The sequence below is a fragment of the Babylonia areolata genome, chromosome 18 (genome assembly GCF_041734735.1).
Source record: "Babylonia areolata isolate BAREFJ2019XMU chromosome 18, ASM4173473v1, whole genome shotgun sequence".
Lineage (NCBI taxonomy): Eukaryota > Metazoa > Mollusca > Gastropoda > Neogastropoda > Buccinidae > Babylonia > Babylonia areolata.
The window spans coordinates 36031584-36046609 of NC_134893.1; the positions used below are offsets into that span (position 1 = coordinate 36031584).

The 15026-nt window shown below is 42.9% G+C and overlaps 1 protein-coding gene across 1 annotated transcript; it reads right to left on the minus strand.

Moving 5' to 3' along the window:
* Window positions 1–1215: 1215 nt before the first annotated feature.
* Window positions 1216–13479, minus strand: LOC143291960 (uncharacterized). Its single transcript, XM_076602111.1, has 9 exons — window positions 13419–13479; window positions 11569–11717; window positions 10032–10090; window positions 9126–9175; window positions 7527–7619; window positions 6041–6214; window positions 5443–5561; window positions 3442–3643; window positions 1216–1471 (listed from the first exon to the last, which is right to left on the minus strand). The coding sequence occupies exons 2-9, from the start codon at window positions 11692–11694 to the stop codon at window positions 1452–1454; spliced, it is 843 nt and encodes a 280-aa protein (XP_076458226.1). The 5' UTR covers window positions 11695–11717; window positions 13419–13479; the 3' UTR covers window positions 1216–1451.
* Window positions 13480–15026: the final 1547 nt, after the last annotated feature.

Sequence of the window (15026 nt, forward strand, 5' to 3'; positions counted from 1 at the left end):
GAAAAAAATAATACTACGACTATCCTTTATAAACCATTGAATAACTGTAACATTTTCTGGCTGAATCATCGATCTTTCAAACGCAGTTTTCAAATTGTTCATGGTGGAGATGCACCTGAAACCGTTAACTCACTCTGTACGGCCAGTCCTCTCTTCTCCTCTACCCAGACCCCTCGGATGTCCAGTGGGTGTCTCAATGACCCAACCTTTAGCTTCCGTCGTCAGAATTGTGGTATTCTTTGTCAACATTCACCTCTTCAGTATAAGAGCCTTCCGCTTGCAATATTTTGATGGTGTAAATTGGGGTGAAACGCTGTTAACGTCGTCTCTTTCGCCGTTCGTATGGAGAGAGTTAATGTATCAAAGGAAAGGCCAGTAGCAGACCACGCGTAGCCTGCATAGTTAGAAAAAACAATTATGTAAACGTTTTATGAAAACATACCTTGTTTTATGAAATGATCCCTAACTGTTTGTGAAGGTTGTACAAGCCTTAAACCAGCTGTTAAGGGCTTGAGGGTGGAAATGACTAAATGCCTTGTTTCAATATTACTTCAAAACCCTCACATATGTTGTTTTACAGATAAATGATGATCAGAGACTAGACAATACAAGACAAGGCATGTTTATTTGAGGAAACCCCGTAGGAGGCACAGGAAAATGTTACATATTTCATGTGACTAATACAAATTGATATGAATAGCATTTAGTATTCACTGTATTGTACTCACAATCATTTACAATGGCCATACCAAATGTTTGGTTAAGGCATACACACATAAGACACACAACTGGAGAAAGAAAAGAAAATAAGAAAGAAAAAAAAAACATTCCAAGAGATACAGCATTGTACACATGTATACACAAATAGGAGATATCTACTGACAGAACCAACAGCAGACAGCTGGTATGTATACATATATATAAAAAAATAAAAACAACAACAACAAAAAACAAAACAAAACAAACAAAAAAACATGGCGATAGACTGATGGTGGCGAGGAATCTGACGTTTTCCAGGTTTCGTCCATGTGTGCTATCCATTACAATTTTTTTTTTCTGTTTTCATTTCTTTTCTTCCCCCCCCCCCTCCCCCCTTTTCAAATGTGATGTCATCACCATCGGATCACTATCTCCATGAAACAAATAAATGAGCTCAGAACTATGCCAAGTCCTGTCTGTTCTGTTTTTTTCGGAAGGATGGCGGGGGCGGGGGGGGGGGGGGGGAGAGAAAGGGAGCTATTTCGGTAATGCGGCTGTTGGTGGGGGTGTGTACCAGTTTGGGTTACAACAGATAATTCATGACGTTTCTAGCAACAACACTACGTTTCTGAGAAAAGAAAAGAAAAATCTGAAACCCAAGCAGTCCAAGGCGCTTCTGTTCCAAAGTCCCACGCCTCTTCGAGCGGACACTTGAGCAGCGGGGACGAAGTACAGGATTCCAGCCAGCTCCTTTACACACAATTGATCGTTCCTGGACGGACAGAACGGAGATGTCGTTGTCAGTGTGCAGTTTGGCAGTGACAGAGATAGCAAGAAAGCAAGAAAGAAAGAAGAAAAAAAGAAAGAAAGAAAGAAAGAAAGGCGGGAGGGAAAGAAGGAAGGGAGAAACTGTAAGGGAGGTGGAAAAGCGATACTGAGAAAGCGGGGTGGGGGATGGAGAGAGAGAGAGAGACAGACAGACAGAGAAAGAGGGGGGGGGGGGGGGGGCAGAAAGAAAGAAATGGGGGAAAGGAAGAAGAGATAAACCAAGGAAGGCATAAAAAGAGAGAGAGAGGGGGGGAGGAAAGAAACATAACGAAGGCAGAAAAAGAAAGACAGAAAGGAAGGATGAGAAAGGAGGAAGGTACAAGGAAGGTAGAAGAGATAGAGAGAGAGAACGAAGGAGAGACAGAGAGAAAGATAGAAAGAAAAGAAGACAGAAAGGAGGACGAGAGAAACTAAGAAAGGCAGACAGAAATAGAAAAAAAGAACGAAAGAAAAAAAAAAGAGGGAAAGGATGAAAAGAAAAATTAACGGAGACAGAAGAAAGAAAGAAAGAAAGTATGTAAGAAAAACGCTAACCGAAACGAAGCACATTAAAATTCATCCATACAGTATATCTATCACGAAGAGAAGAGTGCAAGTAGACAATTACTTCACGAAGCCATTGAGTCTTCCATCCGTGGTGACCACTGTTTCACTGCTTTCGTTTAAACTGTACACTGAAGACTGGTGAACAAATCGCCCCCCCCCCCCAGCCTCCACTCTCTAGCTAAACACACACACACACACACACACACACACACAGAGGGTTGTTCCTGGCAAAATTCTATAGAAAAATCCACTTCGATAGGAAAAACAAAAAAAACTGCACGCAGGGAAAAAAATACAAAAAAAAAAAAAAAGGGGTGGCGCTGTAGTATAGCGACGCGCTCTCCCTGGGGAGAGCAGCCCGAATTTCACACAGAGAAATCTGTTGTGAATAAAAAAAAAATTAAATAAAAAAAATAAAAAAATAAAAAACCAACACACACACACACACACACACACACACACACACACATACACGCACACACACACACATACACATTCCGGAGAAGAGGTTCAGTTCCAGTTTCTCAAGGAGGCGTCACTGGGTTCGGACAAAATAAATCTATGTACGCCACACCACATCTGCTTTATAAGACCTTGAGTACATGCACATATATTTCTGTACCTGCCTATCATCAGAATGGATTTTCTTCAACACAATTTTGCCAGAGTACAACACTCTCGTTGCCATTGATTCTTCTTCAGAAAGCCAAGTGCGTGCTGCACACGGGCCCTCGGTTTATCGTCTCATCCGAATGACTACACGCTCAGCTTGATTTTCCAGTCAAACCTGGGGTGAAGAACGGGCGAGGGCGGGATTCGAACCCAGTCTCTCACGGGCTTTGTGTTGGGCAGATGAGCGTCTTAACCATTCTGCCACCTTCCTCTCCTTCCTCCGGAAAAGAAAACCGGCGGAGTGAAGGTGGTTTTACGCCTGTGTGTATACGCAGGCAGATCAAATACGCACGTTAATGATCTGTACTCCATGTCAGCGTTCGGTGGGTTATGGAAACAAGAACATACCCAGCATGCAACCCCCCCAACCCCCGAAAACTGAGTATGGCTGCCTACATGGCGGGGTAGATAAACAAAACGGTGGTACACGTAAAAAGTTACATGCCTAAGTGTGTATGTGTGTGTACCTGAAAGCTGATCGAATGACACAAGAAACGAATGACGAGCGCCCAATGGCAACCGTCAGTCGGCTCTACTCAGGTAGGCATGCAGCCTGCTGTGCAAACTTTAATGACCCCGTGTTTGTAAAAACGCTTAGAGCTTGGTCTCCGACCGAGGATAGGCGCTATATAAGTATCCATAATCTTATCAAATCAAATCAAAACAAAACCCAACCGTTGACAGAACTATACTCACTGTTGTACTTTAGCCCATCTCTCAGGCACAAGGCATGGAAGTGCCCGGAATCGTAGTAGATCCGGAAGGCTCGGTTCCACCATTCCGGAAGAGGTGACCCCTTTTTCACCATCATGCCAGCGCCCCCATCCGAGCAGTTCACCCTCTGGGGAAGTACTTCCAGGTCAGGGATAGCCGAGCGAGGAGAGAAAAGTACCTGAGCCTGCACACAGTAAACATGATGGCTTTACTTAAATCTGTATGCGTGCAGTGTGTGTGTGCGTGTGTAGATGTATGTGTGTGTTTCTTCTTCTTCTTCCTCGTTCGCCTCCTGTTAGATGAGCAGCCCGGTGTCCTCGATGAAGGCTGCCGTCCGTCGCAGCTCCTCCAGGGTGCCGTACAGCTTGGCTTCCACTGCTGTCGGTGTTGGCCAGTACTTCCTCCTGGATGCTGCATGTGTCGTACAGTCTTGAAGGATATGGTCGGTTGTCATTGGTCCCTCACCACAAGGGCACTCTCCACTCTGTCCAATGCCAAATTTTGTGTGCATGTGGTGGAGCAGGCAGTTGTGTCCAGTCCTCAGGCGGAAGATTTTGACCTGTTCCCGTCGTTCCAGCAAATGGTATCTGTCTTCTGGGTTATATTTGGGGTGCTGGAGGCGCCACTTTATTCCTTGCTGTGCCTTGATGATTGTCTTGATTTCATCGTGTGACACCAGTTTGTTGGCCTGCTCCTTCTGTGCACCGTCTTTTGCCAGAATGTCCGCTTTTTCGTTGCCTCTGATGCCACAGTGTGCTGGTACCCATTGTATCACCACTTCCTCCACTCTGGCACTCAGGGCAACAAGGGCTGAAGTGAGATGGTTCTGTTCTTTGCAGTGGGAGTTCTTGAGGGCTTGGAGCACGGAGAGAGCGTCTGAGAACACCACCACCTGCCCTGTTGTTCTTGTGGAGTTCTGCGAGACTGTTGTGGCTGCCTCACAGAGGGCTTCTCGCTCAGCTCGGAAGTTGGTGGAGTATTTTCCTGTTGGGATTGCAATTTCTTCATCTCCGTCTTTGTATCGGAGGAAGATTCCAGCTCCACCATCCCTCGTTGCTTCTGTGGCAGAGCCATCTGTAAAGACATGGGTCCAGTCTTCCTGGGGGTACTGGTTGCAGATGTACTCCATGGCCAGGGCCTTCCTTTGGGTGTCTGACTGTTTCCCTCTCTTCTCCACTCCGGGAATGCTGGTGACGACTGTTGGGAACACCTGCCTCTTCCAAGATGGGTGGGTGACATTTGCCGGGATAGGCTTTGATTTGTATTCCATCAAGACTGGGGTTTGTCTTTCAAGGCGTCTTGACTGGTGGATGAAGCTGCCTCTTTTCAGCCGGCTCTTGGTGGGTCTGCTCATTCTGTGTGTGTTTGTGTGTGTGAAGATGTATCTGTGTGCGTGGGTGTTTCTGTGCGTGTTTGTGTGTGTTTGTGTGTGTGTGTGTGTGTGTGTGTGTGTGTGTGTGTACGCGCTCGCGCGTGCGTACGTGAAAGTCCGGTCTATACTGAGATCTACTTCTACATCTAGTCTACATATTTCGCTGCACTGGCTACTGAAAACATCACCATCTATCTACATTTGTGGCGGCCGTTGGATCAGGCCTCAAAAAGTTCAAAGATGTCATGAAAGCTAAGATGTGCTTGCACATTTCTTCGGTTATCGCTGCCGTGTGCACATGTCAAAATTAATGATCAATATGAAGACAAGCCAGGAGCTTCTTTTTTTAAATTTTTTTTTTATAGGAAGTAGGCCTATCTGGGTTTCTTCCAATGTACCTTTTATTTTCCTGTGTGAGTTAGCTGAATCGGTAGCATAAGCACCATTGACTAAGAAGCTGTGTACCTTGTGTATGGAGAGACAGTTACCACTCTTTATTAATTGTATGTTATCCAAAGATGTCAAAAAATGCGCCAGCTTTTTTTTTTTTTTTTTATTTTTTTTTTTTTAGTATCCGTGCGTGTCTGTGAAGTCAGTCTGCTAGTGCCTACCGTTCCGTTCTGGAGCAGGGCCTTAGCCTCAGGGAGGTTGGCGGCCACGATGATCCTCCTGAAGGTCTTGCTCAGGCGGCGGAGGCAGGCTGCGTTGGTGTAGGCTCCCGTCAGATGGGCTGCAACAGTCAGTAGTAGCACGCGCGTTGCCATGGCATACATGTAACGCACGTAGTACACACACACACATACATCGTACATACACACACGCACAAGTACAGCACACACACACACACACACACATACGTACACATACACGTGGACATGAACACACACACATACAAACACACGCGCCAAAGGAATGTGTTTTTTTGTTTGCTCACTGTTGGTTTTTGCACACTCACGCCACACCATTACGCAGGGTTTTAATATTTCTGTCTGAATTCGAGTCAGGCAAAAAGGTATATATATATATATATATATATATATATATATAAAACTGAAACAATTCCCACACAAAACCACAGCAACAAAACAAACCCGCCAACCCCTACACCAAGGACGTATAATACGTCCGTGTCCCTCATAGACATATATATAGAGAGATGTATATGTATCTCAGTGGTACTCCCTACACAATCCGGAATCCCGAACTTACTGAGTACGAAGGGCGAGAAGTCCTGAAGGTCAGGGTCAAAGCCACTGGGGTTACCAGGGGTCACGGCGAAGGTGGCCGTGTTGGTGACGAACGGCAGAGTGAAGTCGAAAGCGCTGCGTCGGTCCACAGAGATGGCGTATCCAGGGCAGGCGTCAAACCACCCGGCCATCAACCCTGCACGTGGAAGAAGTTATGTAACCAAGCGCTCAGCTGGCTACGATAACTGTAGTTCAACTCACAGCACACGCCGTGAAGTGGATGACAGTTTTACTACAGTGACGGTGTCCGACCATTGACTTGCTTGTTGAGGCAACTCCTGTTGCGAAACGCTATTCAAATTCGAATTTGAAAAGAAAGGTGTTAGGCGTTCAGCGTCCGGTCAGTCGGTCTTCAGCTAGCGATGTTCTCGAACGCACGCTCAGTGTCGCGCACACAGTCCACTACCTAACATTCTACTGCACTGTTCTCTTTTCTGTTCCTAATTAACTATTGTAATAAAACAACAGAAAAACCCTTTGTGACTGGCCTCAATATGCCCCTGGCCTGTGCAAGGGGCTTTCTGTCCTTTCTCTTTTAATCCTGTAAATTCAATCATTCTTTTCTAACCTCTTTATAATATACCGCTCGGTTCATGGACGATCACACTTAGATAAATAAAAAAATAGAAAAAAGAAAGAAAAGGAAATATATATATATATATATATATATATATATATATATATATACTCGAATACATATGTAAACAGGAAGCTTGTGCACCGCCATAGGGTAGGCGACTTAAGTCAACATAGAGGGGTCATGTTGATAAGACCATTTTTCACACTGTAACAAAGCTTGACAGCTTGCAGCCAGTTTCCCTGCCAATAGAACAATGACTAACCTTTGCCCCTTGACCGAGTTTGAAGTGAACAAGTCCAAGCTACGCAAGTGAGTAGCCTTCTTTGACTGAGAGATCGGTTCAACTTGGTAGTCATCAAGTCCATGTTGTTGTTTTTTTTAACATGAACCGAAGCCTGTGACGGAGAGCTTCGTATCTAAACTATTTGGCGCTGGGGAGTGTTTTTCACACAGTGAAAGAGATAAAGCAATGTACTGTTTTAGTATCCGACATTCAGGGATATATTTAAAAGGCAAAAAAAAAAAAAAAAAAAGAGCATAAGATAAAGTAGTTTTAGTAGGTGTATTCTAAATTTAGGGAACCTATCATTTTGACCGAGACCCCCCAACATCCCCCACCCGTCCAACAATACACTCGCGACTGACAACCCCAAAAATCGTTTACACACGTTCAAATGCGGAAATGCGCATCATAACCGCCTTCTGCATAGATGAAAGTTACCCTCGTCACATCCACACTATATATAGCTTCGTGAAAAATTATAGCACACACACACACATACACACATAGTGCCATCGTGTGCTTTTTTGGAGTCCCTCAGAAAAAAAAAAAAAAATTCCGATTTCTCTCGTGTGGCAAAGAACCCACCTCTCCCAGGGTAGTTGATGTTCCGCTCAGTGAAGGTACACTCGGTGAAAGGCGACAGCACCATCTTGCACTTCTTCCTGGCTACCTCGCACACTGCCAGGCCGTGCAGACAATAAGGGACGAATGAATGAATGTATGAACGAATGAATGAATGAATGAAAGAACACATAAATAAATGAATGAATGAACGAACACATAAATGAATGAATGAACGAACAAACAAATGAATGAATGAATGAATGAATGAATGAACGTATGAACGTACGAACGTACGAATGAATAAACGAAGGAAAGAGTGAACGAACGAATAAATGAACGATTTAAACGATCGACCGTAAGATTGAACGGACTGATTAACGAACGAATAAATGTTTGGACGATTTATAAGGACTGAACGAACGAAAGAAAAAAAAAACCAACAAAAACGAATGAATCAAGATTAACACTGATAAGGAGAGAACAACCAACCACATTCAGCTCTATCACAGGCAAAAACAAAACACGGCAAACAACAACAACAACAACAAACCCTATCAATTTATATGTAGGATTTGAAAAAAACAACAAAAATTAAAAAACAAACAAACAAGCAATAGAATTAAAGCACGTGCAATCGCCTCCCACTTACTCGTGCATGCCACATATATAGTTAACTCACGAAATTCATAATGAATGAATAAAAAAAATAAATAAAAAAAAAAAAACCGTAAATATCTAACTAAGAAACGCTCCCTCCCCCCTCCCCCAAACCCCAACTTCCCTCCCACGGCCACCAGCTGACACCACATGACACTCATACAGAAAAGAGGGAGAAAAGGAGATAGGTGAGGATAAAACACTATAATCGACAAGAATCCAATAAATACAATGCAATACAATACACTACAATACAATACAACGCAACAGAATACAATACAAAGCAATATAACGCAATACGATGCACTGCGATATAATGCAATACAACCCCCCCCCCCCCCCAACCCCCGCCCAAAAAAAGAACCAAATAAAAACAATACAACACAATATAATACAACACAACACATTATGATGCAATACACTGCAATATAATACATTTCTATTAATCTGTTTGGAAATTGTGTACATTCAAAGACTCGCCACCAGCTCTCAGCCCATTGTAGTGAGCATGACAGAAGTTGAAAACGTCAAAAAGTAAAACCTATCAAGCAGATTACAAAAAACACAGAAGTAATCAAAACAAAGTAGCTTTATTAATCACACAGTAAATTGAAATAGCATTTTTTTTTTAATAGAAAGACTAAGAAACACCATTCCCGAATAAGAAATATTCCTATATACATTATACATTTTTAAACAGCTGTTCCTGTACTTTGAAAAATCGCATTCTTGCATGCAGTAAAAAAATTAATAGACAGCACATGCTCTAATTCAAATTCAACACTTAGATTAGCCTTATTTCCAAAATGGGTAACCCTACTCCAAACCAATCATTAGGATATTCTTAAATTTGCGAATGCAGTACTCGAAACAAAATAGTTTAACGAATATATAAACATTCACCTTTACTATAAACGCTTCAAAAGTAACTGACATTACCATTTTCCAATAAATGATACAGACCGTCTCTTATGACATCCACGTTGAAGCCTTCGATTTCTCCAAAGTCATTTCTGCACACACACACACACACACACACACACACACACACACACACACACACGATCGCATGCACACGCACACACAGATGCACACACACACACGCATCAAATTCTAGCAATTCTTAAAAAGCGAGTTAACAAAAAAAAGAACTATCAAGCATCTACCCCCACCCCCTCCTCCCGCTTCTACTATCTTTATCCCCACGTCCCAAAATCCATCCCACCACCCCCACCCCACACACACACCACCCTCTTTCACATATCTTCTTCTGTGTTCGTGGGCTGCAACTACCACGTTCACTCGTATGTACACGAGTGGGCTAATACGTGTATGACCGTTTTTACCCCGCCATGTAGGCAGCAAAACTCCGTTTTCGGGGGTGTGCATGCTGGGTCTGTTCTGAACACTGACATGGATTACAGGATCTTTAACATGCGTATCTGGTGTTCTGCTTGCGTATACACACGAAAGGGGTTCAGATACCAGCAGGTGTGCACATTATGTTGACCTGGGAGATCGGAAAAATCTCCATCCTTTACCCACTACACTGACGCCGTTACCGAGATTCGAACCCGGGACCCTCAGATTGAAAGTCCAACGCTTTAACCACTCGGCTATTACGCCAGTCGTCTCTTTCACTTATTTTCCAATTTTATTAGAGTAAACTAAAAATAACGAAAAAAAAAAACAAACAAAAAAAACACAAAAAACAAATGAATAAAAAATCTTCACCAAGACGTTTATAGCGATTGTTATGTGCTCTTTGTGTGTGTGTGTGTGTGTGTGTGTGTGTGTGTGTGTGTGTGTTTGTGTGTGTGTGTGTGTGTGTGTGTGTGTGTGTGTGTGTGTGTGTGTGTGTGTACTTACACGAACTGGAATGGTTTTCGTCGTCCACTGATTGCAAACAGCCATACTTTTTCGTCCCGCTGTTGATGCAAAATCAAATCAATTCTCTCTCTCATACGTCAAATAATCTTTCTCTCACATACACAAACTGACGCTCACACGCTCACGCACTGATGCGCACGCACTTGTTCAAACAATGAACAAGAACACATACCCGTGCATGCTCTCTATGTTTATGTGTGCGCACACACTTACCCAAGCACCTGTACAATTGTGACTTGTGTAAGCATGAACGTGTTCTCTGGTTGTCTCAAGCCGTTACTGAATCTTCATAAACGGGGGCTCAAGCTGGTACTCCTTAAAAAGACTACCCTTTTAGACTCAGACTATAAACAAGCCATTATTTTCCCACTAATCCGTAGATTAGAGTACAATAAATGAATCACGAGGCAAAAGTTTATGACAGGTAATGCACCACCAACATTAATAGACAAATTTTCTGTAAATTCATCAAGGACCCCCCCCCCCCCCACGCCCCCTCCCCAAGTCCATATCCCAATCCCAAGAAATGACTTGTTCAAATCCAGTCTGATGTACTCAGGCGCCACCCTATGGAACTCACTCCCAGAAACAATTAAACACCATTGCCCAACCACCTTCAAAAAACGTTACCTTTCCTACCTTATGCCGCAATGTGTTATGTAAATCGTTCATTTTAATCATACCTGTTTGTAACATGTAATGTGTTATGTAAATCGTACATTATAATGAAACTGTTTGTCACACGTGCATGGTTGACTGAGAACCTCCCTCACCCTCCATCCCCCATTCTGGTCTGTGATGCGGTGTGTGTTGTGTGTATTTGTTCCTTTCATTTTGTCAGGTTCATTTTTTTCCTATGCATCTTACTAACACCATGCCCTTGCCTGTATTTCATGTGTGTGTGTGTGTGCGTGTGTGTGTGTGTGTGCGTGCGTGTGTGTGTGTGTGTGTGTGTGTGTGTGTGTGTGTTTTCTTTGTTTTTCTTTATTTTTAATTTTTCTCCTCTGTTATGTATTTCTACTGACACCATGCTTTAATTTTATTTAGTATTGTGTAGCGTAGACCCTATTCAGGGCGGGGACTGGATGTAAAAAACCGCAGACACCAGTGCTTATCTATTATCCTCGAAATAAAGAATTTTGTCTTGTCTTTTGTCCGTCTGTATCTCTGCGTGCCCATTTCTGACCGTCCGCCCAGACCCCCCCCCCCCCCCCCCCCCCCCACACACACACACCTATCTCTCTCTCTGTCACAAACACACATACTGACACACACACCACCACCACAGCCACCAACATCACCTCCACCATAATCTTCTTCCCCTCACCTTCTTACTCAAACCTTACCCCATCGACACACACACACACACACACACACACTAACACACATACACCAAAACAAAAAAACAAACAAATAAAAAACAAACACCCAACAGCAACCAAACACACACACACACACAACAAGAAACAAACAAACAAAAATAATAATAATAAAAATTTTAAAAAAATCCACCGACCTCAGTGAAGGGAGAAGTGAGCACCTCATAGAGCTGACGAGCGAAGGGGGTCGACGAGGCGACGCTGACACACATAGCCGCACACAGCCCCAACAAACACCACCCTGGCACACTGCTGAGCCTCATGGTTCCTCGATTCCCGGCGGCCACTGAAGGAAGTCGGTCTTTAATTGAAATTTATTGTCTTCAACACCACGCCGTGTCAGTAAACGTTGGTATACCCATGTACGTACGTGCGAAAGCAACTTGGTATGTGTGTGACCTTCAGCTGAAGGTATATCGATCGTTGTAAAGAGATAACTGACTGGTCAACTCGTTGGTACAATCGTGCGAGTGAATCCGGAATCCTGAATATAAAAAAACGAAGAAGAAAAAAAAGGAAAGAGAGAGAGAGAGAATTGATAATGATAATAATCATCATCATCATCATTGTCATCATCCTCATCATTATCCACATCACGATCGAGGTTGTTTGCTCAAAATCAATGACTCTTCCTTCACCCTTTCCCACATCTGTCTGCCTGTTTGTCTGTCTCTCCCTCTTTCCCTCTAGCATGTATTTTTTGTGTGAAGAATGCTTTGCTGTTGAATAATGCCTCTTGATAAACAAACACAAGCACACACATGCTCTCTCTCTCTCTCTCTCAAAACGAAAAAAAACAAAAAACTAATGCAAATTACAAGCTAATCTGGGTATTCAACAGGCGCGTGTACGCACGCATGTAAGCTTACCTCAAAGCAGGCACACACGAATATACACAGGCATACACATGTACATATTCCAACACACACACACACACACACACACACACACACACTGGCACACGCACCGCATGCACGCACACACACATAGTGACATACAGCGATACACACCCACACTCGCACACGTTTTCAAACACCATGATAAACAACCGTCAACAAAAAAAGAAAAGAAAAATCAGTCAGCAGAAAAGGTCACACATGCGCGCCAGAAATAAGAACACGTGTAGCCTATATCCGACAATTCGTAGTGATAAACTCACGTGAACGACATGCGAGAACCCAATGCAGGCCAGCCACTGAAGCACTATCAGCAGAGCTGGCAAGCTATAGATATATAGGTCCTTTTGGTGTGTGGATGTGGTGTCATTTCGAGCTCAGGTAAACCAATGGTCGCCCGTACTAACGAGGATTAGTACGTCATCAGTATTACGTATCATGACGTAGACATAAAAATGATGTCGATCGGTGATGCCTTGGTAAAAGCAACGTTTTCTTTTCAAATTTGTGATGAATCAATAGTTGGCTAAATGACGGTTATTCTCAGTCTTTGTTTCAAGTTGTTTGCTGATTGTACAAGGAACTGAAGTAAAGTTTAACAATGTCACAATTGAAATTCTTAAAGGGTATTTAAATCATAAGTAAAGAAGCCAAATGAGATACAAAATGACAAGGTTTTCAACAAAATATATTTCGACAAAAAATTTTGATATCCCTTACACAATTAAACCGTCATAAAACAATTATGCAGGGGCATACAAATTTCGATTTTTCACAACATGCAGACATGATCTTAGTAAACATGTCACAAAAGAAATAGTTCATGTACCAATTAGTTTTGGGTCATAGTGAGTTTTGTCACAGGCTGACTACCAAAGTGCATTCAAACACTAGCAGGTCTGCACATATGTTGACATGGGAAATCGGACGAAACCGGGAATCAAACTCAGGGAACTCAGGCGAGAATCTAGTGCTCGAACAATCGCACCAATCGCTACAGTACAAATGTATATGTATACATTATATATAGCCTAATGAGGTCAGGTCATGGGCATAGCCCTTGCTACTGGTACCATGTAACCCAGTACTACCTGCCGCATGTGAAGTCTCCCAACGACGGACCAGGCGGAGGTGGAAACCTTTTCCAACGGCTGTGAAGGCGGAAGAGGATGACCAAAGGTCAGGAGGAGCTCTTACCCTTGGCTGGAAGTCCTCCTAGGAGACAGAACTCCGAAGAAAAAAACCTGCACCTGCCGAGGCCGTTCTACACGTGGCAGTATCTGCACCTGTGTGACTGTGAGCGTCGGTAGGCGAGAGAGTGGGGAAGAGACTGCGCAACTCCTCTTCACCGAAAAAAAAGTCACCTGTGCTGGTCAGGCAGAAGTTTTCTCTTGCAACACCTTTGTTAAGTGCTGCGCATCCAGAATCGGCCTTTTCTCCCATATGAGGACACACACCGACAGATGAGCCTGCTAGCCTACTCATCCGTCGGTCCGACGGGAGGCTCCATCATAATCCCATTGTCACGTGTTTCTCTAAGGTAATGGTCAGTTTGTTTCTTTGTTTTGTTTGTTCGTTGTTGTTGCGTTTGTTTGTTGCTGTTTTTTGTTTTGTTTTTTGCCTGCATCGTGGAGCACGCCTTTGTAAAATTTCCATTTCCCTACACTTTTAGTAAAATGCTTTACATATGATACTTCTTCATTGGCCGAAACACACACACACACACACACACACACACACACACACACACACGTCTAATATCCTTGATGCGCTGAAGATAAAGTATAGTAAAAATGTTACATGCATCTGTGGTAAGCAGTTCAGCTTGCATCATTGTTTGTTTCACTGCCAGCAGTTACGTACCTTCTTGCCCAAGTATTTCAAAGAGAATAATAATTCTACAGATGATTTTTGTAAAGTTATTTCTGACAAGGTTCTTATGGTCGAACTTTCACAGGCATTAGTTCATAGCCCTATTTCTACATTCCTTTAATGCACTTCAGAATTGTGTTAATGGTTTCTGATTATTATAATTATTATTATTGAATTGTTACTGTTAAATGTAATTGCATGTTAGTTATACCCCATGCCCCCCGTCCCCCCCCCCCCCTTTTTTTTTTTAACGTGTAATATCACTGATAGTGAAAAGACGCTAAACAAAAGAACGAACGAACGTCTAATATCACTTACAGTGAAAAGACGTTAAACTAAAAAACGAACACACACACACACACGCCCGCACGCACATGCACACATACACACAATCAAGCACAATATTCTATGTCTGTGTGTTTTCATGTTCATCATTGACGTACACTTTCTTTGCGTTACTTTTTACATTTGATGCAAGTTTACATAAAATTCGTCTGTTTCCTTGCGTGCGTTTGTTTGTTTTTTGTTTGTTTTTTTGTTTTTGTAGTTGTTGTTTGTTTGTTTCACTGTTGTTTTTGTTGTTGTTTTAATGCTTTCGTGTGTTGTTGTTGTTGTTGTTATGTTATGTTCTAGGGTTAATAGAATAATACAAACTCAACACGCCGTGTGTCGGTTTATGACTTTATTCCAACCACATCCGGAGAAGCGCCGTTCCCTTCTAGTGATCTCCCCTAATCACACTAATAACACAATCAAATAAGGCAAAATTAATGTTACAGTTTTCACGTATGTGTCTGTGTCTCACTCGCCCTCTCCATCCTCATTCT